Raw genomic sequence first — 22,505 nt, forward strand, 5'->3', positions numbered from 1 at the left:
CTAACTCAGAAAGCTCATCTAGAAGCAGCATCATTGCAGAAACCTAATTCAGTCTTTCTATTTACCTGGGAAGCAAATATTTATCATGTGCTTTTGAACTGAATGCTTTATTTTCTGGCAGCATTTCAAAACTTACATCGTCTCTCAACATCCCAATTGAACTTCTATTTAAAATAACCCTTCAACATAGAATGGCTAAAGCACTGAATAAAATTAACTATATTGTTCATGCCAGCTCTCTGCAAGAACTACTCAGTTAAGCATCACCCCCTTATCCTCTACCTTATCGTCTTTCAAAGGGCTAATCTAATTCCTTTTTAAACAATTGAACATGCCTTCACTTTACGGGCAGGTGCTAACAAAACTAAAATCCCATCAATGGAATGAGTTTCTCACTATCTACTCTAAATTTCTTATGACTGAGCATTCTGGCGAAATCACACATCCACTTTCTCTTTGAAGCTGAACCATCCAAGCTTCTCCAATCTAGTCATTTAACAGATGTCATTCCAAGGAGCTTCCAAATTTAAAAACTGTTTACCCAATTTGCCACATCCTTAAGGATGAAGAAACATGCAACACTTCATCATTATTCATGTTCCACTTCCCTGGAAGAAGAGAACATAACCTTCCAGTTCAAATAGTTAAGCAGTCAATACTAGAATGTAAGAGATTAAAATTTAAAAAAGAAAACAATAAAAACACAACTTACAGGAGGAACATCCCTATCGACAACTGTTTTGAGTATTTCCATCCATTCAGTAAGGTTTTGTTGGCTTATCAGCTCCAACGGGAGAGTGTACTATAAGCAAGAAACAAATTAATAAACAAAAGAACTCAAAAGTCCACCTTGATAGCATTTTTTCAGAGCTTGGATTTTCAACTAGTGGCACATGGGTTTGGTTTGTGTTTATTGATCAACACGTCAGTATTTCTGAAGCCAGTACAAGACAGACAGCCAGCTGCTGACACAATGGGAATTTATTTGCATTTGGAGAGTTTTGAGACTGTACAGAGTAAACACTGAAGAGCATTAGCTCTCTGATGAAGGGTCTAGGCCCGAAACGTCAGCTTTTGTGCTCCCGAGATGCTGCTTGGCCTGCTGTGTTCATCCAGCCTCACATTTTATTATCTTGGAATTCTCCAGCATCTGCAGTTCCCATTATCACTGAAGAGCATTAGCTTGTTTTTAGTTGAAAAGGATCAAGTTTATTTTTTGCTGAGGGTAAAAGCATCACAGAAAACATTTGGTTTCAGATCACAGATGCTGATGGATGGAACAGTTTCTCTGAGAGTGATCGAACTGTAAGGAAAGAGATTGCCTCAGTGCAAGTTCCAAATCGGAAGAGGAAATTCAGAAGAGGGGACTCTGAAGCTAAGAAAATCTAAGTTCAGTAGTATGACTAATTGAGGGAATCAAGCAAGAATTGAAAGCAACAATTAAGTCAAGCCTAGAGGTCTAATAGGAAATGGAACTTGCACTGTTGGAGTGGTGTAAAGACATGGCGTTGGATAAACGGAATCACATTTTATCGTTGCCAAATCTTTCAACATGTGTTGTATGCAAATAGTTTGCTGTATTCTACTAAATTTTCCCAAAATAAGCATTTGCTTTTACAGCAATAAAAACAAACAAACAAACAAACAAACAAACTAGAGCATTTTATGTTTGCGTTTCAGTGAAGGATCAGCTCATTAGGGTGACAGTGGTTTGGTGGTTAGCACTACTGTGTCACAGTGCCAGAGACTCTGTTCAATTCCAGCTTTGTGCAAACTCCTATTTGTGCAAACTTGCCTATTCTCCTGGTGTCTGCACAAGTTTCTTCCAGGTGCTCCAGTTTTCTCCCACAGTCCAAAGATGTGCAGGTTAGTTGAACTGACCATGCTAAATTGCCCCAAGTGTTCAGGGATGTACAGACTAGTGGATTAACCATGGGACACGTGGTATTATAGGGATAGGGTATGAGGGTGGGATGCTCGTTGGACGGTCAGTGTTGACTCAATGGCCTGTTTCCACACGAGAGATTTTATGATTACTTAAAAACAAAACATGATGTAACATACCAGATTCCAGTCTGGGATCTAACATGCAGAACAACAACACTGGCTAGGATCAATACACGACACTACTCACTTCATTCAAAATCACAAACAAACATCGAGCCCAAGGCCATAGGACTCATCTGCCTGCACTGGTTCTCTCAATGATTAATTCACTTGAGAAAACTGGGAATGGCACAATCGCGCACACAAAACTTTCTCAGCAATGCAAGAGCCATGCCTCCATTAGACAAAAATATATTTCAAGTGGGAGAAAAATAACTCGGACAGTGAGGTGCAAGTAACAACACCTGGTTCATATTATTCCTGCTCATTAGAAGTTACCAAGGTAGGTCAGCCACAAAGTAAAGTTACATTACATATCTACCTAAACATCTAGCACCAAGCAATATATTTGCTGTCTTTAAAACTTGGAATTCTGGGGTGAATTAATCAGAAAGTTTCTTAATGCAGCTTCCTGATCCCACACTTAACAGCTCTACAGACAATGTTCAGAGGTGCCTTTATTATTCAACATACTGATAAGCCTGAGCTGGGACAATGTTCAATTCAAAGGAAGTCTTTATTTCCAGGAAAAAAATGAAGATCTCCAGAACCGTGTGGTCAACCTGATATGAAGCACTGCATAATGGTTGACCTCTGCAATGGCATGAATAACTACTTCATATTTGCAAGATTCTTATAAGAATCGTGTACTTGACTTTCAAAATTAAAATGCAAGCATAGGTTCACAAGGAAGAGGTATTTGAAATCCTAGAGTGAGAAGATAGATAAGTCCCCTGGGCTGGATGGGATTTATCCTAGGATCCACTGGGAAGCCAGGGAGGAGATTGCCGAGTCTTTGGCATTCATCTTTAACTCGTCATTGTCTACAGGAATAGTGCCAGACGACTGGAGGATAGCAAATGTGGTTCCCCTGTTCAAGAAGGGGAGTAGAGACAACCCTGGTAATTATAGACCAGTGAGCCTTACTTCAGTTGTTGGTAAAGTGTTGGAAAAGGTTACAAGGGATAGGATTTATAATCATCTAGAAAAGAATAAATTGATTATGGATAATCAGCATGGTTTTGTGAAGGGTAGGTCGTGCCTCACAAACCTTATTGAGTTCTTTGAGAAGGTGACCGAACAGGTAGATGAGAGTAAACCGGTTGATGTGGTGTATATGGATTTCAGCAAGGCCTTCGATAAAGTTCCCCACAATAGGCTATTGTACAAAATGCAGGAGGAATGGGATTGTAGGAGATATAGCAGTTTGGATCAGAAATTGGCTTGCTGAAAGAAGACAGAAGGTGGTAGTTGATGGGAAATGTTCATCCTGGAGACCAGTTACTAGTGGTGTACCGCAAGGGTCAGTGTTGGGTCCACTGCTGTTTGTCATTTTTATAAATGACCTGGATGAGGGCGTAGAAGGATGGGTTAGTAAATTTGCAGACGACACTAAGGTCAGTAGAGTTGTGGATAGTGACGAAGGATGCTGTAGGTTACAGAGAGACCTAAATAAGCTGCAGAGCTGGGCTGAGAGGTGGCAAATGGAGTTCAATGCGGACAAAGTGTGAGGTGATGCACTTTGGTAGGAGTAACTGGAAGGCAAAGTACTGAGCTAATGGTAAGATTCTTGGTCGTGAAGATGAGCAGACAGATCTCGGTGTGCATGTACACAGATCCTTGAAAGTTGCCACCCAGGTTGGCAGGGCTGTTAAGAAGGCATACAGTTTTTTAGCTTTTATTAATAGAGGGATTGAGTTCTGGAACCAAGAGGTTATGCTGCAGCTGTACAAAACTCTGGTGCGGCCACACTTGGAGTATTGCATACAGTTCTGGTCACCGCATTATAAGAAGGATGTGGAAGCTTTGGAAAGGGTGCAGAGGAGATTTACTAGGATGTTGCCTGGTATGGAGGGAAGGTCTTACGACAAAAGGCTGAGGGACTTGAGGCTGTTTTCATTAGAGAGAAGGTGGCTGAGAGGTGACTTAATTGAGACACATAAAATAATGAGGGTTAGATAGGGAGAGCCTTTTTCCTAGGATGGTGACGGCGAGCACGAGGGGGCATAGCTTTAAATTGAGGGGTGAAAGATATAGGACAGATGTCAGAGGTAGTTTCTTTACTCAGAGTAGTAAGGGAATGGAACGCTTTGCCCGCAACGGTAGTAGATTCACCAACTTTAAGTACATTTACGTCATCATTGGACAAGCATATGGACGTACATGGAATAGTGTAGGTTAGATGGGTTTAAGATTGGTATGACAGGTCAGCACAACATCGAGGGCCGACGGGCCTGTACTGTGCTGTAATGTTCTATGATACTAAAACTACAGCCACTGACATATGTCCATGAGACTACAACAGCAAGATCACTGGACTTTACATTTGGCTTCAAAATCCCCGCCAGTAACAAAAAGGCTCTAAACTTCTTCAACATCCAGCAGATATTACTTGAACATGGAAAAGGGAGCTTCCACGCAAATTAAAAGATGGCCTTGAATTTGTTTTGGGGCAGTACACAAGTTTCTCATGCTTAGGAATAGCACAGCACAGTCATGTTTTAAGACAATCTCACTGCATACAGAACCAGTAGTGAGGTAACACTTCATTTTGCATTATAATACCTGAACAAGTGCATAGAAAATTTTGAAGATCTGCTTTTGAATTAGGACAGAGTGGTCTGAAGGATCAGAGAGAAGTTGGACAAAACGATCTTTCATCATCGGCAGAAAGTGCTGCATTGCTGCCACCAGTGGGCTTCGTTCCTCTGTTTTCTTGTACCTGCGTGCAAAATATGCAAAACTACCAATCAAAAATAAAGCACAACACTAGACATGTCCTCCTACACTTGAACAGCACATTCTATCATTCAACACAAATCAGTTCTTCTTGGAAGACTGACTTCTTGACCAGTCTGAAGTCACATTCTCAAAACTGATCAACGGTTCATTACGGTTGTGCTCTACCACATCAGTGGAGATGAGTACTTTGATTCAAACAGCTCCTCAATCTCAAAGATTAATGAATGAGGAAGGTATGGGTGGAGGCAAGAAAATAAAAACCAGGAGCTGTGAACATAACTTAGATTTTAAACGATTTTTATTTGGCTTGCTTTAGGTCATATTACCCAGAAAGCAAATAGGAAAACTGTTCAGAACTGAAAATACAAAGGGCTTACTCATAGTTCTTCACCAACTGATAGAGGCAGAGGAGGATCCCAAGCCAATAGGCACTGTTATCAGACTGCAGATAGTATCCAATTTTATCGGCAACGGCTGGCCACCTGACTGGATAGTCATGTTTGATAATTTGGTGAATGCAAGTAGTGAGCTGCACCCTAAAAAAATTAAAAAAGGTATGATACCAGTTAGTCAAAAATAAAGGCTATGACAGTTTCAGAAATAAAAAGGATCATATTACTGAAAATGCAATGTTTAAAACTTTAACAGCGATAAGATGCATTTGTGTGTTAAAATCTTAGTGAAGGGACAATATAGTCTAAACAACTGTGTTTAGCTGGTCTAAGAACAGTGATATTATGATGTGTATCCTTCCCCTTTTCCATTAAAGATTCCTTTTTCCTCAATTATCTGATTCAAACTAACAGTCACAATGCTTGTGTAAATCTCACTGTTGACCGAGTTATCATAGCTAAGCTCAATGCACACAAGAAATTTACACTTCATCCAGAAGGATTATTGTAAAGTAATTAAGAGTGCATTAATTCCGAAGTGATTTAAGCCTTTTCCTTATCCAGAATCAATGACCACAATTTAAACTTCTAAAAAACCACGCATGGATCTAATGTATCGCAGTTAAATCCAAGACCCCGCCTTGTCTGTAAAGCTCAACTACTCGATAGAAAGATTTTCTCCTTTCCAAAGGATCAATTCAGTGCATCCAAAAGGGGAAAAACACTTTATTCCTCATACTGCCATTTAAAAACACCTACATCAAGGCAATACCCAACACTGTCCAAAACAGGAAGCATCAGTAATATTTGCTTTACACAAATGCTAACAGCACTGAAGATCTGTGCTCCAGAACTTGGCCTCCAGCGAAGCATTTCCACAGAACAGTTACAACTTTGGGATCCATGTGACAATGTGGAAAATTGCCTAGATATGTCTTGTCCATAAAAAGGACAAATCCAACCCAGCCAGCTACTGCCTCAGTCTACTCTTGATCATCAGCAAAGTGACAGAAGGTGTCATCAGTGCTATCAAGCAGTATCTGCTCAGCAATACCTGCCAAGTATTGCCTCGTTTGGGTTTCACCTGGGCTGACAGTGACATGCGCCATTCAAATGGCAGGCTAAGATCATCACCAGTAAGAGGCAGTGTAACCCATGTGTGCGCGCGCAAGTGCTTGTTTGGGGCAACCATTGACCAGAAACTCAAGTGAACTTGCCACATCAACACAGTGGCTAAAACAGCAAGCCAATTACTGAGGTAACTCGCCTCCTGACGACCCAAAGCCTGTCCACAACATACAAGGCACAAGTCAGGAGTGTGATGGAATGTTTCCCACTGGCCTAAATGGGTACAACTCCAAAACATTCAGGAAGCTTGACATCATCCAGGACAAGGCATCCTGCTTGACAAGCACCATACCTGCAAATATTCACTCCCTCCACCACCACACTCAGTACATAATGCTGCTACTATCTACAAGATGTACTGCAGAAATCCTAGGATCCTCTCATTACCCCTCCAAACCCATGACCATTTCCAACTGGAAGGATAAAAGCAACAAATACGTGGGAATACCACCAACTGCAAGATCCCCTCCAAGCCACTCACCATCCAGATTTGGAAATATAATCGCTGTGTCAAAATCTTAAAATTCCCTGTAAGGGAATTGTGGGTCAACCTACAGCATGTAGATGGCAGCAGTTTAAGGCAACAGCTCAGCACCACCTTGTCAAAACAACGAGGAATGGGCAATTAATGTTGCCCAGCTAACGAAACCCACATCCCAAGGTAAGAGGGCCTATAACTATTTAAACAGTAATGCAGAGGCACGCACTGGGAGAGGAAGCCAAGAACAAAGTCTACCACACCAAAATGAGATTATAGACTCTTGGTATGAACGTGGCTGCCAGCAATTATTAAAGCCAGTATATGACTGAACACCCAAAGGAACCCCATTTTTGATCACTTGAATGCATCAATTTACCTCAGAACAGCAAACTAAACTAACAATGGCCTAAACGCGACAAGGAGGATCTTGAAAGAATAACTATTTTCATAAATGTAAATAAAATGTAGACCAAAGAATTCAGTATCACTGATATTTCTGAAAAGGAACAAACTGAAAGACAGACAAATAGTATCAGAGATAATGGGAACTGCAGATGCTGGAGATTCCAAGATAATAAAATGTGAGGCTGGATGAACACAGCAGGACAAGCAGCATCTCAGGAGCACAAAAGCCGACGTTTCGGGCCTAGACCCTTCATCAGAGAGGGGGATGGGGGGAGGGAACTGGAATAAATAGGGAGAGAGGGGGAGGCGGACCAAAGATGGAGAGTAAAGAAGATAGGTGGAGAGAGTGTAGGTGGGGAGGTAGGGAGGGGATAGGTCAGTCCAGGGAAGACGGACAGGTCAAGGAGGTGGGATGAGGTTAGTAGGTAGCTGGGGGTGCGGCTTGGGGTGGGAGGAAGGGATGGGTGAGAGGAAGAACCGGTTAGGGAGGCAGAGACAGGTTGGACTGGTTTTGGGATGCAGTGGGTGGGGGGGAAGAGCTGGGCTGGTTGTGTGGTGCAGTGGGGGGAGGGGATGAACTGGGCTGGTTTAGGGATGCAGTAGGGGAAGGGGAGATTTTGAAACTGGTGAAGTCCACATTGATACCATATGGCTGCAGGGTTCCCAGGCGGAATATGAGTTGCTGTTCCTGCAACCTTCGGGTGGCATCATTGTGGCAGTGCAGGAGGCCCATGATGGACATGTCATCAAGAGAATGGGAGGGGGAGTGGAAATGGTTTGCGACTGGGAGGTGCAGTTGTTTGTTGCGAACTGAGCGGAGGTGTTCTGCAAAGCGGTCCCCAAGCCTCCGCTTGGTTTCCCCAATGTTTCCCCAATCATCCCTCACCTTCCTGGACCTCTCAGTCTCCATCTCAGGCTACCAGCTTGTAACTGATGTCCATTTCAAGCCCACCGACTCCCACAGCTACCTAGAATACACCTACTCCCACCCACCCTCCTGCAAAAATTCCATCCCCTATTCCCAATTCCTCCGCCTCCGCTCCCACGATAAGACATTCCACTCCCGCACATCCCAGATGTTCAAGTTCTTTAAGGACCGCAACTTTCCCCCCACGGTGATCGAGAACGCCCTTGACCGCGTCTCCCGCATTTCCCGCGACACATCCCTCACACCCCGCCCCCGCCACAACCGCCCAAAGAGGATCCCCCTCGTTCTCACACACCACCCTACCAACCTCCGGATACAACACATCATCCTCCGACACTTCCGCCATTTACAATCCGACCCCACCACCCAAGACATTTTTCCATCCCCTCCCCGGTCTGCTTTCCGGAGAGACCACTCTCTCCGTGACTCCCTTGTTCGCTCCACACTGCCCTTCAACCCCACCACACCCGGCACCTTCCCCTGCAACCGCAGGAAATGCTACACTTGTCCCCACACCACCTCCCTCACCCCCATCCCAGGCCCCAAGATGACATTCCACATTAAGCAGAGGTTCACCTGCACATCTGCCAATGTGGTATACTGCATCCACTGTACCCGGTGCGGCTTCCTCTACATTGGGGAAACCAAGCGGAGGCTTGGGGACCGCTTTGCAGAACACCTCCGCTCAGTTCGCAACAAACAACTGCACCTCCCAGTCGCAAACCATTTCCACTCCCCCTCCCATTCTCTTGATGACATGTCCATCATGGGCCTCCTGCACTGCCACAATGATGCCACCCGAAGGTTGCAGGAACAGCAACTCATATTCCGCCTGGGAACCCTGCAGCCATATGGTATCAATGTGGACTTCACCAGTTTCAAAATCTCCCCTTCCCCTACTGCATCCCTAAACCAGCCCAGTTCATCCCCTCCCCCCACTGCACCACACAACCAGCCCAGCTCTTCCCCCCCACCCACTGCATCCCAAAACCAGTCCAACCTGTCTCTGCCTCCCTAACCGGTTCTTCCTCTCACCCATCCCTTCCTCCCACCCCAAGCCGCACCCCCAGCTACCTACTAACCTCATCCCACCTCCTTGACCTGTCCGTCTTCCCTGGACTGACCTATCCCCTCCCTACCTCCCCACCTATCTTCTTTACTCTCCATCTTCGGTCCGCCTCCCCCTCTCTCCCTATTTATTCCAGTTCCCTCCCCCCATCCCCCTCTCTGATGAAGGGTCTAGGCCCGAAACGTCGGCTTTTGTGCTCCTGAGATGCTGCTTGGCCTGCTGTGTTCATCCAGCCTCACATTTTATTATCCTAGACAGACAAATAAGTGTTTTTAGGAAAAGGAGAAAGGTCCTGGCTTTAAGAGGAAGCAAAAAGAACACATTCAAGTTGGTCATAGCTGTTTATGTAGATGAACCTAAAGTTGTCTACAAAGCTTCAGCAAAGATTTGCAAAAGAGCTTCCAGATGTCATCTTAGCCTAGGTGACAAGGACTTGAGGTCAAAGGCTATCAAATTCAAGGGTCAACATCAAGCTCACATTGTCTACAAATAAGGAAATGCTGCCTTTTGTGCAAATTTACCATTCAGATGTTAATTTACAGAATATTTACCAGTCTTTGAAGTAGCATTTAAACGTAAACAAATATCTTTCCCACTACAAACCTTATTAACTCAGGCGACTGAATGATAGCTTCTATTATGTTGTCACGGATGAACTGCTGATCTTCTTCTGGAATAGTAAATGGTGGTACATCACCTGACGTAGCCTCACGCTCAGCCCAGTACTGCGTTATTGTATTTTTCAAGTAAATTACACCTAAGAGAGAATTAAATGAGAAACTTTTAAGATTAAGGTACTTACATTGTTGGTGATTTACAATTCTGGCACTTAAATATGCAATTTAGAAACTATTTACTTATTTGAATGACTAAATATTTGCAAGCACAAGACAACCCCAGTTTTAGTGGAAGAAAGGCACTTTAATTTCCAGTTGAAATCACAGTTCAATTTACTTGATTTTCAGAAATAAAGACTTGCATTAATATAGAATTTTCAAAATCTCAGCAAGTTCTAAGACACTTCACAAATTGAATACTTTTAAAACAATGACAGTTGGAATGTAGCAAATGCAGCAGCTAATTTGCACAGAACAAGGTTCCATTATAAAAGAAGGAATAGAAGGTTGATAGGATGCAACTAAGATTTAACAATGCTACTGTGAAGCAAAAAAAACTCCCATAAACATTTTCGGCCAAATGGTGAGACATACTCGTCTTCATGTTGTAAAATTCTATGCAATGTTAGTGTTCAAACACAGGTTAACTGGTAATGAGGGATGAACACTGAGGACCAAACAACCATTCCCCTTCTCTCCATTCAAAGAAGCCGAGGCATCTTTAGATTCAACTGAACAAGGAATTCAACATCTTTTTGAAGGGCTGTTTTTCCAAGTATCAACCTAGATTAAAATACTTAAATCTTTGGAACAGCGCTTGAACCTACGGCCTTTCGACTAAGAAACAGAAATCCACTAACACAAGGGACGACGTGCACATTGTGACACAGATTTAGAAACTGAAAAGAAGCAGTTTAACTCGATTAAACAAAATACCTCTGGATAGCAATGGGCAGATTTTACTAAGCAGTAAATGAAGGTCATGAGACATTCAACATTGGAACTTGGTATTATTGGACACATTTCATTGGATGGTCCTGTACAGGAGATCTGGCACCCACTCAAACAACTACTTTTGGCTTCCTGAAACAATTCAGTCTTAATATTGAGTGTAGAACCAGAGGCAGGAACTGTCACTAAAATTCTATTTTTGATCAGGTACAGAAATAAAAGAAAAACAAAGCATAACATAGGACTAAGAAAGCAAAACAGAAAGAAAACAGATGGAATGAGACTGCAAACTCAAAGCCAAAGCCATTTTCAGTGGCAGGTAGTACGGTAATTAAAAATTATCACCTGCTTTAAAATCTTAGAACGGAATGGGCAATCCCCAACTTTTCAGGTGTGCTAAATGGGTCTATTCTAAGTAAGAACTGAACCTCCAATCCATTCTATGGGGTTAAATTCTATGTCTCCACCAGCTAACATTATCAAAAAGCCTTGATAGAGTGGGACAACTTCCTGAATTCTGCCACTTACTTTGAATCCTGGTATTTCCTTGACAATTTACACTATAATTAATTGTGAAATGTTTCACCATTCAAGCCCAGACCCTGCATCATGGACTTGTTTGCTAAACAGCAGGAATCAGAATTACAGATCAAACGTCTGAAAGAATGTGGAACTTCCCACAGGAAATTATGTTTGGCCCTTGCTAGCAGCAGCAAAAAAATGAAATTGCCTACACTGTCCACAAATCAATTTCAAATATTATGAATGCTTGATTTTTTTTTCCAGTGATCAGCTCATTCACAACGCTCTAACAACTCAAAAACACTGAACTGAGTAAGCTTGTTTGTTTTTCTGATCTAAATAACGCAAAATTCTTTCAACTGACAATCCTTAATCAAATAGTTTAATAATCTTGGTAGCATGCTGAAATATTAATTCAAAATTCTATGCAACATCTGATTTCTCTATCGTTAAAACAAGGGGAATTGGTTTTTTTAAACAAACATTTAAAAATCAAAAAAGAACTATCTTGGGGACAAATACAGTCTTGAGTTAACACTGTGCAGGCCAGATAATCTTCATGAATAAGTTTATAGAGCTATGCCAGAACACTAAGATTGAATAGTAACCAACATTGGCCGTGCTGAAAACAAATCTATGCCTATCAAGGTAGAGACAAAATGCACGAGACTCTTTAAAACAGGCAACACTGCAGCTTCAAAAGACGGTTGCTCATGTCAATCCTGATATATCAATTCAAAAAATTTACAGGGCACAGCAAAGACTGCAGGAAAAGAGCCGACTTTCCTCAAATTTAAACAGATTTTAAAAAACTGTAGACAGCTTCTGCTGGGGAGAACAATTGAACATTTGTGTCTTCCTGTGTCTGTGTCTCGGTAACTTGTTCCCAGTTCTGAGCTGCTCAGTTAGATGAGAACCAATCAGCTTCACGGGGGCGGCACAGTGGTTAGCACTGCAGCCTCACAGCTCCAGGGACCCGGGTTCGATTCTAGCCTCAGGTAACTGTCTGTGAGGAGTTTGCACATTCTCCCTGTGTCTGCGTGGGTTTCCTCTGGGTGCTCCGGTTTCCTCCCACAGTCCAAAGATGTGCAGGCTAGGTGGATTGGCCATGCTAAATTGCCCCTAGTGCTCAGGGGTGTGTAGGTTATAAGGGGATGGGTCTGGGTGGGATGGTCCAACAGGCGGTGTGGACTTGTTGGGCCGAAGGGCCCGTTTCCACACTGTAGGGAATCTAATCTAAACTTGCAAACAAGTCCTCAGTTCCTGATTATCTGCACACTGTAGGAATCCACAGCCACAAAGCTAACAGTAAGAATCAAATTCCTTGATGTCAAATTATATAGCCATTCTGGTAAATCCACTTTCATAAAGAAAGGACTGCAATGCGAGAACTGTTATTTTTAAAAAGAGAGAAAAATGAAGACAGCCCTTACAGCAGACAGAACCTATTGTGCAAATTACAGGATCATAAAATGGTTACAATGCAGGAGACTATTTGGTTGTCATGTGCACTGACTTTCTGAAGGGTCCAAGTCACCTAATGCCATTCTGCAGCCTACTCCCATGCTATCTGAACACATTGCCAAGATAATTGATCAGAAATCTACAAGTACTGAAATCAGTTCCACAAGCCTAGATTTTGTGGTCAGCAGGGAAGCAACAGCGCTTGCTGCCCAAACTATCTGAATCTCTGGTAAAAGGAGAACTCTATCATAAAGCTTGTTTAAATCTCTGATGCAAAGTCAAAGAGATTGGCCACTGTACAGCAAGTGATGCCAAACTGTAAATACCTCATTAATGTTTAGTCAAACAGAAAACCAAAAGGCTAAGGCAAGTAACATTCTTCAGATAGGAAAATAAAGGATATTATTAAAAAATACCTTAGCGAAATTTGAAATTCAATAAATAAAGCCAGTTTTTCAGGAACAGTAAGCATATTAGCAATAATTGTGAAATTTACACTCCATTAAAATTCCTTTTGAGACATCTAGTTTGATACCCCTTTCATCAAGTCAGGCCAACCTATGTTAAGTTTTCATTGTGCTTTCAAAAGTTGATCATTAGCCATTTCTTCCCAAAGTTGGTCGCATTTGTGCTGACCAAAATTAATCAAGTGACTGAAAGCGTGCCATTACCTCAAAACTGTCTCCTTGCAAGACTAGAGAAGTTTCTGCATTCTTAAGATTTGGCTATCTGCTCAGTAGATCCGCAATAACCATTTTTGGTACCAGGTTTGTAGCGGGTGAAACTGTGCCCCTGTAGTTTCTCAGTGATTTCTACTGAATCACTTCCAATGATTTGTGTTTGATCTGTGATGAACTGTTTATTTGGCTGGCACAAATGACAGAATACAGAATGCTAGAGGAAGTGTCTGATGCTCCATATTGTGATAATTGGATTGCGCTTACAAATGGCTTTTACATCAAAATATGTGTTTGTAATCTTGCTTGATGCACACTCCCAGCCCTTCCTGCAACACATCAACTTACACTTGCTGGGGTTATTCAAAAAAATGTTGATAGTTCTCAAACTATGCATAGAGCTCTCTAAACAATAACGGTTTGTTGGAAAAGTTTGGTATGCATTGTGTTCATATGTTTAAAAGAAAACAAAGCTATATCAGAAGATCTTTTGTCTCGTGGGGTTGTCACAATGTTTTTGGCTTTCCTTGGTTAGGGCAGAAACTATAGTCTGAAAAGTTTCTGACCTACATGCAGCTGGCTCTTCTTGGAAGATTCCTTCATGAACATCATGGAGTTTTAGTTTTGGTCATGCTCTGATGTTTCCCATGACTTGAGATCAAACATGCCCAGAATGTGCCATCTTTCCTTAGCATGCATGTATAATAGAACTATACAGCCTCTGATGTACATGATAGAATACTATGACATTCCATATCATCCAGCTCGTTCGCATGTGAATACTGAACTTTCAGGGAGACTTGATTGATGGAATTGCAGAAGCCTTTGAAAATTACCACGGTATCAAATCTTTGGATACATTTATTGTAAGCTCTGGATCAACTCACGCAAGTATCCCTTGCCACTTCCAATATGATCAGTATTTTAGTGATGCCTCGAATGATTACGATGTTAAGTTCAACACAAGCAGACAGCCTTGCTTTTGTCGGTCCACACATCCAAGAAAAATAATTGTGGCTCCCATGCATTTCATTGTCGGCACATCTTTCTTACACCATTTCTGGCTACAGCTCAAGCTTTCTGGTCCATGCATCTTTTGGTTTTTGTTTACGAATAGCATCAGGGGTTGTCCTGACATCCCAGCAATTTCAATAGCCTAATTTGGGACAGACTTGCCACCCACATGGGCTACCAATTTGGCGAGCTCACAATTAAGTACCACTTCGGTTTGTTTTGCTTGGGTCCCAATATATATTTACTCAATTACTGCAGTGACCCTATGAATTAAGCATAAAGCATAGAGATGTACAGCATTTTTTTTTCCTGTGATATTCAAATTCTCATCATTACTTTCATTTTCTTTTAGGTCAAGTCACTTGACCACACCATATTCTTGAACTGTATTGTTCCCTATCAGGGCATAACAACCACTCATACTGGGTTGGTAGATCACGCCAATTCAATTTACTTTAAAATCTCCAGCAGGTTTACTTAAGAAACAACTTCCAGTTAGAGAGTAACACATACTTAATCTGACATGCTGCTACCTGCAATAGTGTCACCTGGTCCTTGGATTATTAGTATACCTGGTTTGTAAAGCAAGACCCAATTAATGGGTGTTGATTCCAAAAGTGTCCATTATATTTCTCCCATCCCTGCCATACAGTAGCTCGTTAATACATGTAGTCCTAACCTAGAGATTCCACATTAAGGAATTAATTACCTCAGTACTTGTAAATTTTCCTGGTTTCCAGATAGTGAAATACTACTTTGAGAGGTTGAAAGCAGATTCAACTTACCCCCCTACTAGCCACCCTTACAATCAGATCCCAACTCCTCCTTTACCAGTCACTGAGCACTTCTTCCTTCTATTCCTGGAGGTACTCGATGTCATACTATTTAATATCTATAAAACGTATTCCATTCATAGTTGATCTCATCAAAAAGGCACCCCTTTTTGGTCAAAAATCATTTTTCATATGCCTCATGTACAGTTAACCACCAAATTTTGCACAAGATATCTGAACCCCTTACACTTGCACTGGTGAAGTCAAACATGCAAACCCACTTAATGAAATCATAGAAAGATGTAACACTGAAGGCAGCTGTTCAGCACCTTGCATACTTTTGACTGTGTGCTATTTTTGGGGGCAGGGTTGAGCAGGACCAATGGCAACACTGCAACACACAGGAGAACGGTGGGAATGGTTTTCAGCTTCAAATTTGACTTAATTTTTTAAAAAATTGATACTCTACACTTCTGGGTATAGTCTCACGGGTCTGAGTTTTAACAGGATTAAAATGATTAGACAAATGATAACGGATATTGAATAGGTACTGGATCCCAATTTTCACATTGTACATAAAAAAATTTGCAAAGCTAAGTTCTTGCAGAACAAGGCCAAGACTTAAATCTGAAAGAGATTGTGAAAAAACATTTTATACCCAATATTCTGCTATAACTTTAATTTTAGTGAAATGCTGCAATTTTCATCATGAACTTGGTCACTTTCAGGTCCCTAGAAGACACCAATGGTGCAACACAACTCAGATAATTCTAGCACCCATGAATGCCTTCAAGTCTTTTCAGATGAGACCAGCCAATGAACAGACTGGCAACCAACATTGTATCATTTAGCATGGCATCCAGACCTAGGCATTCTTGAAGTAAGTTGTTCCCCTTACGGTTCACACACTTCAGAAAAAAAGAGGTGTCAGAATCACAAACTATTAAAAAGCTAGAAAGTTAAGAGCTTTTTTGAAAGCAGCCAATTCAAAAGGGGACAATGGTAGACATAAGAAACTTGAAGTGATAATATTTTTCAACGGAAAAACGAGAAGACAGATTTAAGAGAAAAGATAAAACAACATAATTAGAACAGAAACTGAAAAAACATAAGCAGGCTGGCAAAAGGAGGAGGCAAATTAGAATACTTTAAAATGTTGTGGTTACATTCTGCCAGTTAAATGTTTATATTAAACCAATAAAGCTAAAATTGAAAGTTACTAGCTAAATGACTTTACCCACACATATTTCAACTTAGTCTATTTTCCACAATTGCATTCTGCTGGATAAAAGCAAAATGTCATAAGTAGTGGGACATGGAATGGGTTTTCCTCCTTCTCTCTTCTCCATCCACTAATTCTTATGTTTTGAACGGCAGGACATTTACTTACATTTTCATACTTCCAAATTATTTATTAATCAATGATACAGCATACAGATCTAAGTGTGGCAAACAGTGACACTACACAAAAAAAAATCACCTAGAAGCAATGTACCAGCATCAAGGAAGCATACATTCATCCAAATAGATGGAATGCCTAATTCAAGAGCTATCCTGTACAATGTTTTGAGACAATCACTTACCTGCTTGTCTCACGGGCAAGTCCAACTGGTCTGACATTGTAATTTGAAGCAGAGTTGATACAAACGTAACAGCTTTGTTGGCCTGTAATGTACACAGATGAAGAATCTATTAAATATATATACACATAGATGTACAAAGTAGTAACAGCTGCTCTAAAAATTTAAATACAGTTTACAGTTCGTTATTAAGGCAAGGAGTCAGGTTTGAGAAACATTTCTGGTGCGGTCAACAGATGTCAAAAAGTGCTCCTACCATGCCTAGTCATAGTACAAAGCTACAAGATGGACCAAAATAAGGGTGATGTGCCAGAGCCTTAGTACATAGCAATTTTAGATATGCATACAATACAAGCACGAATCTTCTCCCTCCAAGTTTCAGTTATGAGTTTAGTTAATATAGTGAGGCAACTCACTGCTGAATGTTGGACAATTATAGAGTCAGACTCTGACAGCACAGGAACAGACAGTTTGGTCCGACTTGCCTGAAATGGCCACACATCCCAATGTGATCTTATCCCATTTACCATTATTTGGCCTATTCATATACCAATCCAGATACATTTAAATGTTGAAGTTGTACCCCCTTCCAACACTTCCTCTGGCAACTCATTCCATACACGCACCACCTTGTTCATGAAAATGTTACCCCTCAGGTCCAAGAATAAGCCCTCACCACCCTGTCTACCTGCAATTCCACTTTCAGGCACTATGCACCTGTACCCCCTAGGTCTGCGTGTTGGGAAATACTTCAGGACCCAACCATTATTTGTACAAGTCTTGCCTTACCAAAACGCAACACTTCACACTTATCTAACTTTAGCTACATCTGCCACTCGATGGCCCTTTGCCCATCTGAACAATATGCAGACAATCACCTTCACTGTCCAATACACCTTCTATTTTGGTGTCATCTGCAAACTTACTAACCATGCTTCCTATATTCACATCCAAATCAATTATAGAAATAAAAGCAGCACAGCCAATGATCCTTGTGGCACACCACTTCCAGTCCAAAAAGCAACCCTCTAACACAACCCTTCATCTCCTACTTTCAAGCCAATTTGGTATCCATTTGGCTAGCTTCCCACAAATCCCATGTGATCCACTTTACTAACCAGGCTACTATGTGGAACTTTGTCAAACACTTTGCATACTACACATTCCTTCCCAAGATCCAGACTGATATTGTGCAAGCTCATTTCACACAAGATTTTCACTGTCAAGTTATTTCCCCTCCCAGTTTATTTTGAGATGAACATTTCAAGGGATGAAAGAACAGTGTGCAATGTGCTCCACTCAATCAGCCAATATATATTCTCGATTTCTCTCAATGCAATGGCAACTTTCTTCTGTACAAAATGTTAGAATCAAACTCCTTGAAGTGTTGGTAGTTGCACATCTAGTTTTCTTTTTTCACTTTAAAAAAGGTGCTAATCCTCATTACAGAACGTTTTACAACTATCAGATCTCAGGCCCTGTCATATGGTCATTAATTATGCATAAACATTAGCAAACTATTCAACATTGAACAACATTCTTCAGATGCTACCCACACTGCGTAAGAAGGGATTCTGAACAGCAATTGCCAAGTTCAATCACTACTCAATGAAAATAGTATATTCTTGAGGCCAGCTATACCAGGACCAAATTAATCTATAAGCAAACTACAGTAGACTGGATCTGAAGCAGAAAATGCTAGAATCACATCAGCCAGTACCTGTGCAGACAGCAAACAAGTTAATCTTCAAGGTGCAAAGTGTGAAGCTGGATGAACAAAGCAGGCTAAGCAGCAGCTCAGGGGCACAAAAGCTGACGTTTCAGGCCTAGACCCCTCTGAGCTTTTGTGCTCCTGAGATGCTGCTTGGCCTGCTGTGTTCATCCAGCTTCACACTTTATCATCTTGGATTCGCCAGCATCTGCAGTTCCCATTATCACTAATCTTCAAGGTGCAAACTCTTTATAAGTCTGAAAAATTGAGGCATGGACATGCAGATTAAGAATAGAAAAAAACAGAACAGACAAATTGTAAATGCATAGCCACAGATATGTGGATCTTAGAGAAATGAGCGCCATAGAAATCCAAAAACCATATTGGAATTTGGTTTGTAAAAAAACAAAAATTTGTGGACGGCACAGAGGCTAGCACTGCAGCCGGGACCCAGGTTCGATTCCAGCCTCAGGCAACTGTTTGTGCAGAGTTTGCACATTCTCCCTGTGTCTGTGTGGGTTGTCTCCGGGTGCTCCAATTTCCTCCCACAGTCCAAAAACGTGCAGGCTAGGTGGAGTGGCCATGCTAAATTTCCCATAGTGTTTGGGGCATGTCAGTTGTAGGAGAATGGGTCTGGGTGGGATGCTCTAAGGGGCGGTGTGGACTTGTTGGGCCAAAGGGCCTGTTTCCACACTGTAGGGAATCTAATCTAAAGACATCATAGCTGAAGTACAAACTTGCAAACTGAATACAAACATCAATCTCCATACTCTTTTTTTAAAAAAGTGTCTAATCCTTCTGAACGTAATTCTTGCAAAATGCACTTTCAGTACATCCATAGACATGGATGACAACTATCAGAATACTGTGGGATTATATCTGGAAGTGGGGTGGGCGGGGTGGAGAAAGATGTGTCATTTTCAGCTTCAAGCATACTGCAGTATGTCAGGTTCCTTGAGTAGACACTTCCATCTCAGTCTCTCATAGGTACAGCAATCACGAGTACAATTAACCTAAATAGTTAAAAAGTTAAAATTATTGCTGCAAATGAAAGTTAGGATAGAGTTTTATGGGCCTGTTTTAGCCAATTTGCTGCTATCATGGAATCTTTGTATGAGGTTAAATAGTTCTGAAAGCTGCCTTCCTAAATATATTGTGGAAAAATAAAAGCAGAAGACAAATGTTTCCATTGATTCATGCTTGAACAGAGGACATGAAATTATTTTAATTCCTGTCCCAGATTTTCAGAAGGTTTATTTTGTTTTGTTTTGAAAAGGTGTTCCACTGTATATTTTGATTTTACTGGCTCATGAAACTGGCAGCATAGCCATGTGTGAAAATATTTTTCAGAAATCAATGATAGAAATCAAATTACAACTGCTCCAGCAAAGAGACTCCATTCTTCATGGAAATTCAAGGCAAAGCAGAACAGGGGTCAGATTAGTTATGGTTTCAGACCAGACTTAAAATAACGGTTCCAAATACCCAGATGTATAATAGGGTGGATCATGAAACTAAGACTCAATGCTCCTAAGTTGAGTGTCAAAACCTAAATGCTGTAGCATTTACATCAAACGTATAAACACTTCATTCAAAATGCTGACATCACATGCTGGGGCCTAGTTTAATATCATAACTTTTATCCAAACCTTGAATTAAACAGAGCAGGAACAAGGAACTTAAGAGGAAAGGGAAAAACTGAGACTCCTATCCCTTTTTACTACAGATAGGAAACATCTGATCCTTGTAGGCTCTCACTGTCAAGGTTCATACAGATACTGTGTTAAGTTTATCTCACTTGCTAGCTGATCACATTAAAAAGATAGATACCCATGGTACAATAATCAACAAGCATTCACTGTGAAGGCTACAATTGTTGAACAGCTGCTTGAACAAATACCAAAGCAGGACAGCACCAACGACTGAATAAAAACACCTTTCCAAAAGAATGGAGAGAAGTAGCAAAGTGGCGGAAAAAAAGTTATATCCAAACATTACAGCTTTCCTAAGAGAACAGCGTATGGAGAACAGAATAGATATGACAATGAAGAACTCTGGAAAACTGTCCTCCGTTATATACAAAAGTTATCAGGAACAAAACAAATCTGCTGACATAGTTAACATTACCAAGTTGGGGTTTATTTAAAAAAAGTTAGTTGAATATTGAAAACCAGCTTTCTCAAGTGTCGTAGCAAAAGATGCAGGAATCGTTTTGTGACAAATTAATGGTCGCATTCTCAACCAGATCTACGCAAATTGAGATTTTGCATTTGTTCTATCCCCTGCCATAAGGTCTGTGACACTCGTGCCAACATTATCGCTGAAGACTAGCCCTTTTTAAAATCACTGCGGAGATCATACCAAGTTCCATGTACCCCCGACTCGCAAAACAAAGAATCATATTCTAAAGCCCGCTGTCAAACACGATTTTGCAATAGGTGCAGCGGAACAAAAATACGGTTGGGGGTGGGCGGGGGGAGAATCTAAGATATAAACAAGGTTCAAACACACTTAAAAGAGAGTTTGCACTTTTGAGAAAAGAACATTATACTTGAACACAAATCACACCTGTATTTGCTTTACAAAATTAGAACGATGAGGAGTTGAGCTTCTATGGCCCAGGGATGAACACTTTACCCGCATTCCCGCTCGGCACACATCATAAAGTTCACAATCTACTTGATGCATGAACAAAAAAAGCTCGACATGAGTCGCCTGGCAAGGGTACAAACTCAGGCGGACGCATTAACTATCAGTCTGACATGACTAGTCAGGAGACAGTATTATTCCGAGTGCGAGGGGTAGAGGTCATTATATTGGCTCCAAGAACATTGGGAACCGTTACGTGCGATGTTAGGCGTGAGAAACGCAAAACACTAACATGTCCGCTGGCAGCAGGCGGCCCTGGAGCGGACACGGCGCTAAAGGCGAGGCGAGGCCCAGCTACCAGCGGCCCTGAGTTTTGGGATTTCACTGTTCGACGCACGCCGACACCTAAAAAGGCCTGGGCTACAATTAATTCTGTTACCTCGTTAAGCTGTCGCTCGGCCGCCTCTCTCAGCGCAGGGTCCATGGTGCCCCTCAGGGCCTCGATAATTTTAGTTGGATCCATTAGAAGTTTCTGCGCCGCGCTCTCGAAGACAATCGACGTTTGATTAAAAAATAAGAAGTCTAGCCTTGTCTCCTTCTCTCAATTTATTTTTGAATTATATAACCGGATCTGGTGGTTGCTGGGCCGCCTCTCAGCGAGCGGCCGATGCGCACATGGAAGCTGCGCTTCAACAGCCGCCGGCGCCAAAGGAAGAGCGTCGCGCGCCGAGCCCGGATACACCAGCGCAAGGCTTCCCGTCATCGGCCGGCCGGCCGGCCCGCTCACCACCTTCCACTTCCGCCAACCTACACAACCTGCCCGCGCACGGCCACCTGGGAAATGTAGTTCTCCACGACACAAGTGGAAATTGTCATCTGCAAGTCGTGACTTCCACATCGACTTGTTACTACTTTATCACGACTAGGTTGATACCAGCCAAAAAAAAAATTCACACCCTGTTCAATTTCTCATTAAAACCCACTTGATTAGACTTGTGACAATTGGCCAAAGTTTGCTTCTTATTTTTAATATGAAGTGGAGCAACTCCTGCCGGGAAATGTATTGAAATCTACCGTTGATATTATTGGATTAAACTCCTTGTTGAGTTTTGATAATTGAATAAACTGGCTTAGATTAATTCAAAGGGATGTGGGCAATTCTGCCGAGGCTGGCATCCATTGTCTATCTCTAGCTGCCCCTAAGAAGAAGTTGAACCAGTCCCTTGAACTGCTACAGTACAAGTAGTGAAGATACACTCAATAATGTTACATATAAAGTTTCAGGATTTTGGGCCAAAATTGGCGATGCAATGGCAAGATATTTCCAAGTCAGGATAGTGTGAACCTGGAAACCAA

At 41.6% G+C, this 22,505-nt stretch overlaps 1 protein-coding gene across 1 annotated transcript in view; it reads right to left on the reverse strand.

Annotated features, from left to right (window-relative positions):
* ipo7 (importin 7) overlaps nt 1-21,920 on the reverse strand; it is a 54,481-nt gene extending 32,561 nt beyond the window's left edge. Inside the window, exons 1-6 of the mRNA XM_048545440.2 lie at nt 21,589-21,920; nt 16,853-16,934; nt 9,855-10,008; nt 5,226-5,384; nt 4,672-4,828; nt 713-802 (exon numbers count right to left, since the gene is read on the reverse strand). Coding sequence (XP_048401397.1) covers nt 713-802; nt 4,672-4,828; nt 5,226-5,384; nt 9,855-10,008; nt 16,853-16,934; nt 21,589-21,672 — 726 coding nt within the window. The 5' untranslated portion in view covers nt 21,673-21,920. The remainder of the gene's footprint in view (nt 1-712; nt 803-4,671; nt 4,829-5,225; nt 5,385-9,854; nt 10,009-16,852; nt 16,935-21,588) is intronic.
* Between the last annotated feature and the right edge of the window lie 585 nt (nt 21,921-22,505).

This window comes from Stegostoma tigrinum, chromosome 17 (assembly GCF_030684315.1).
Source record: "Stegostoma tigrinum isolate sSteTig4 chromosome 17, sSteTig4.hap1, whole genome shotgun sequence".
Classification (NCBI taxonomy): Eukaryota; Metazoa; Chordata; class Chondrichthyes; order Orectolobiformes; family Stegostomatidae; genus Stegostoma; species Stegostoma tigrinum.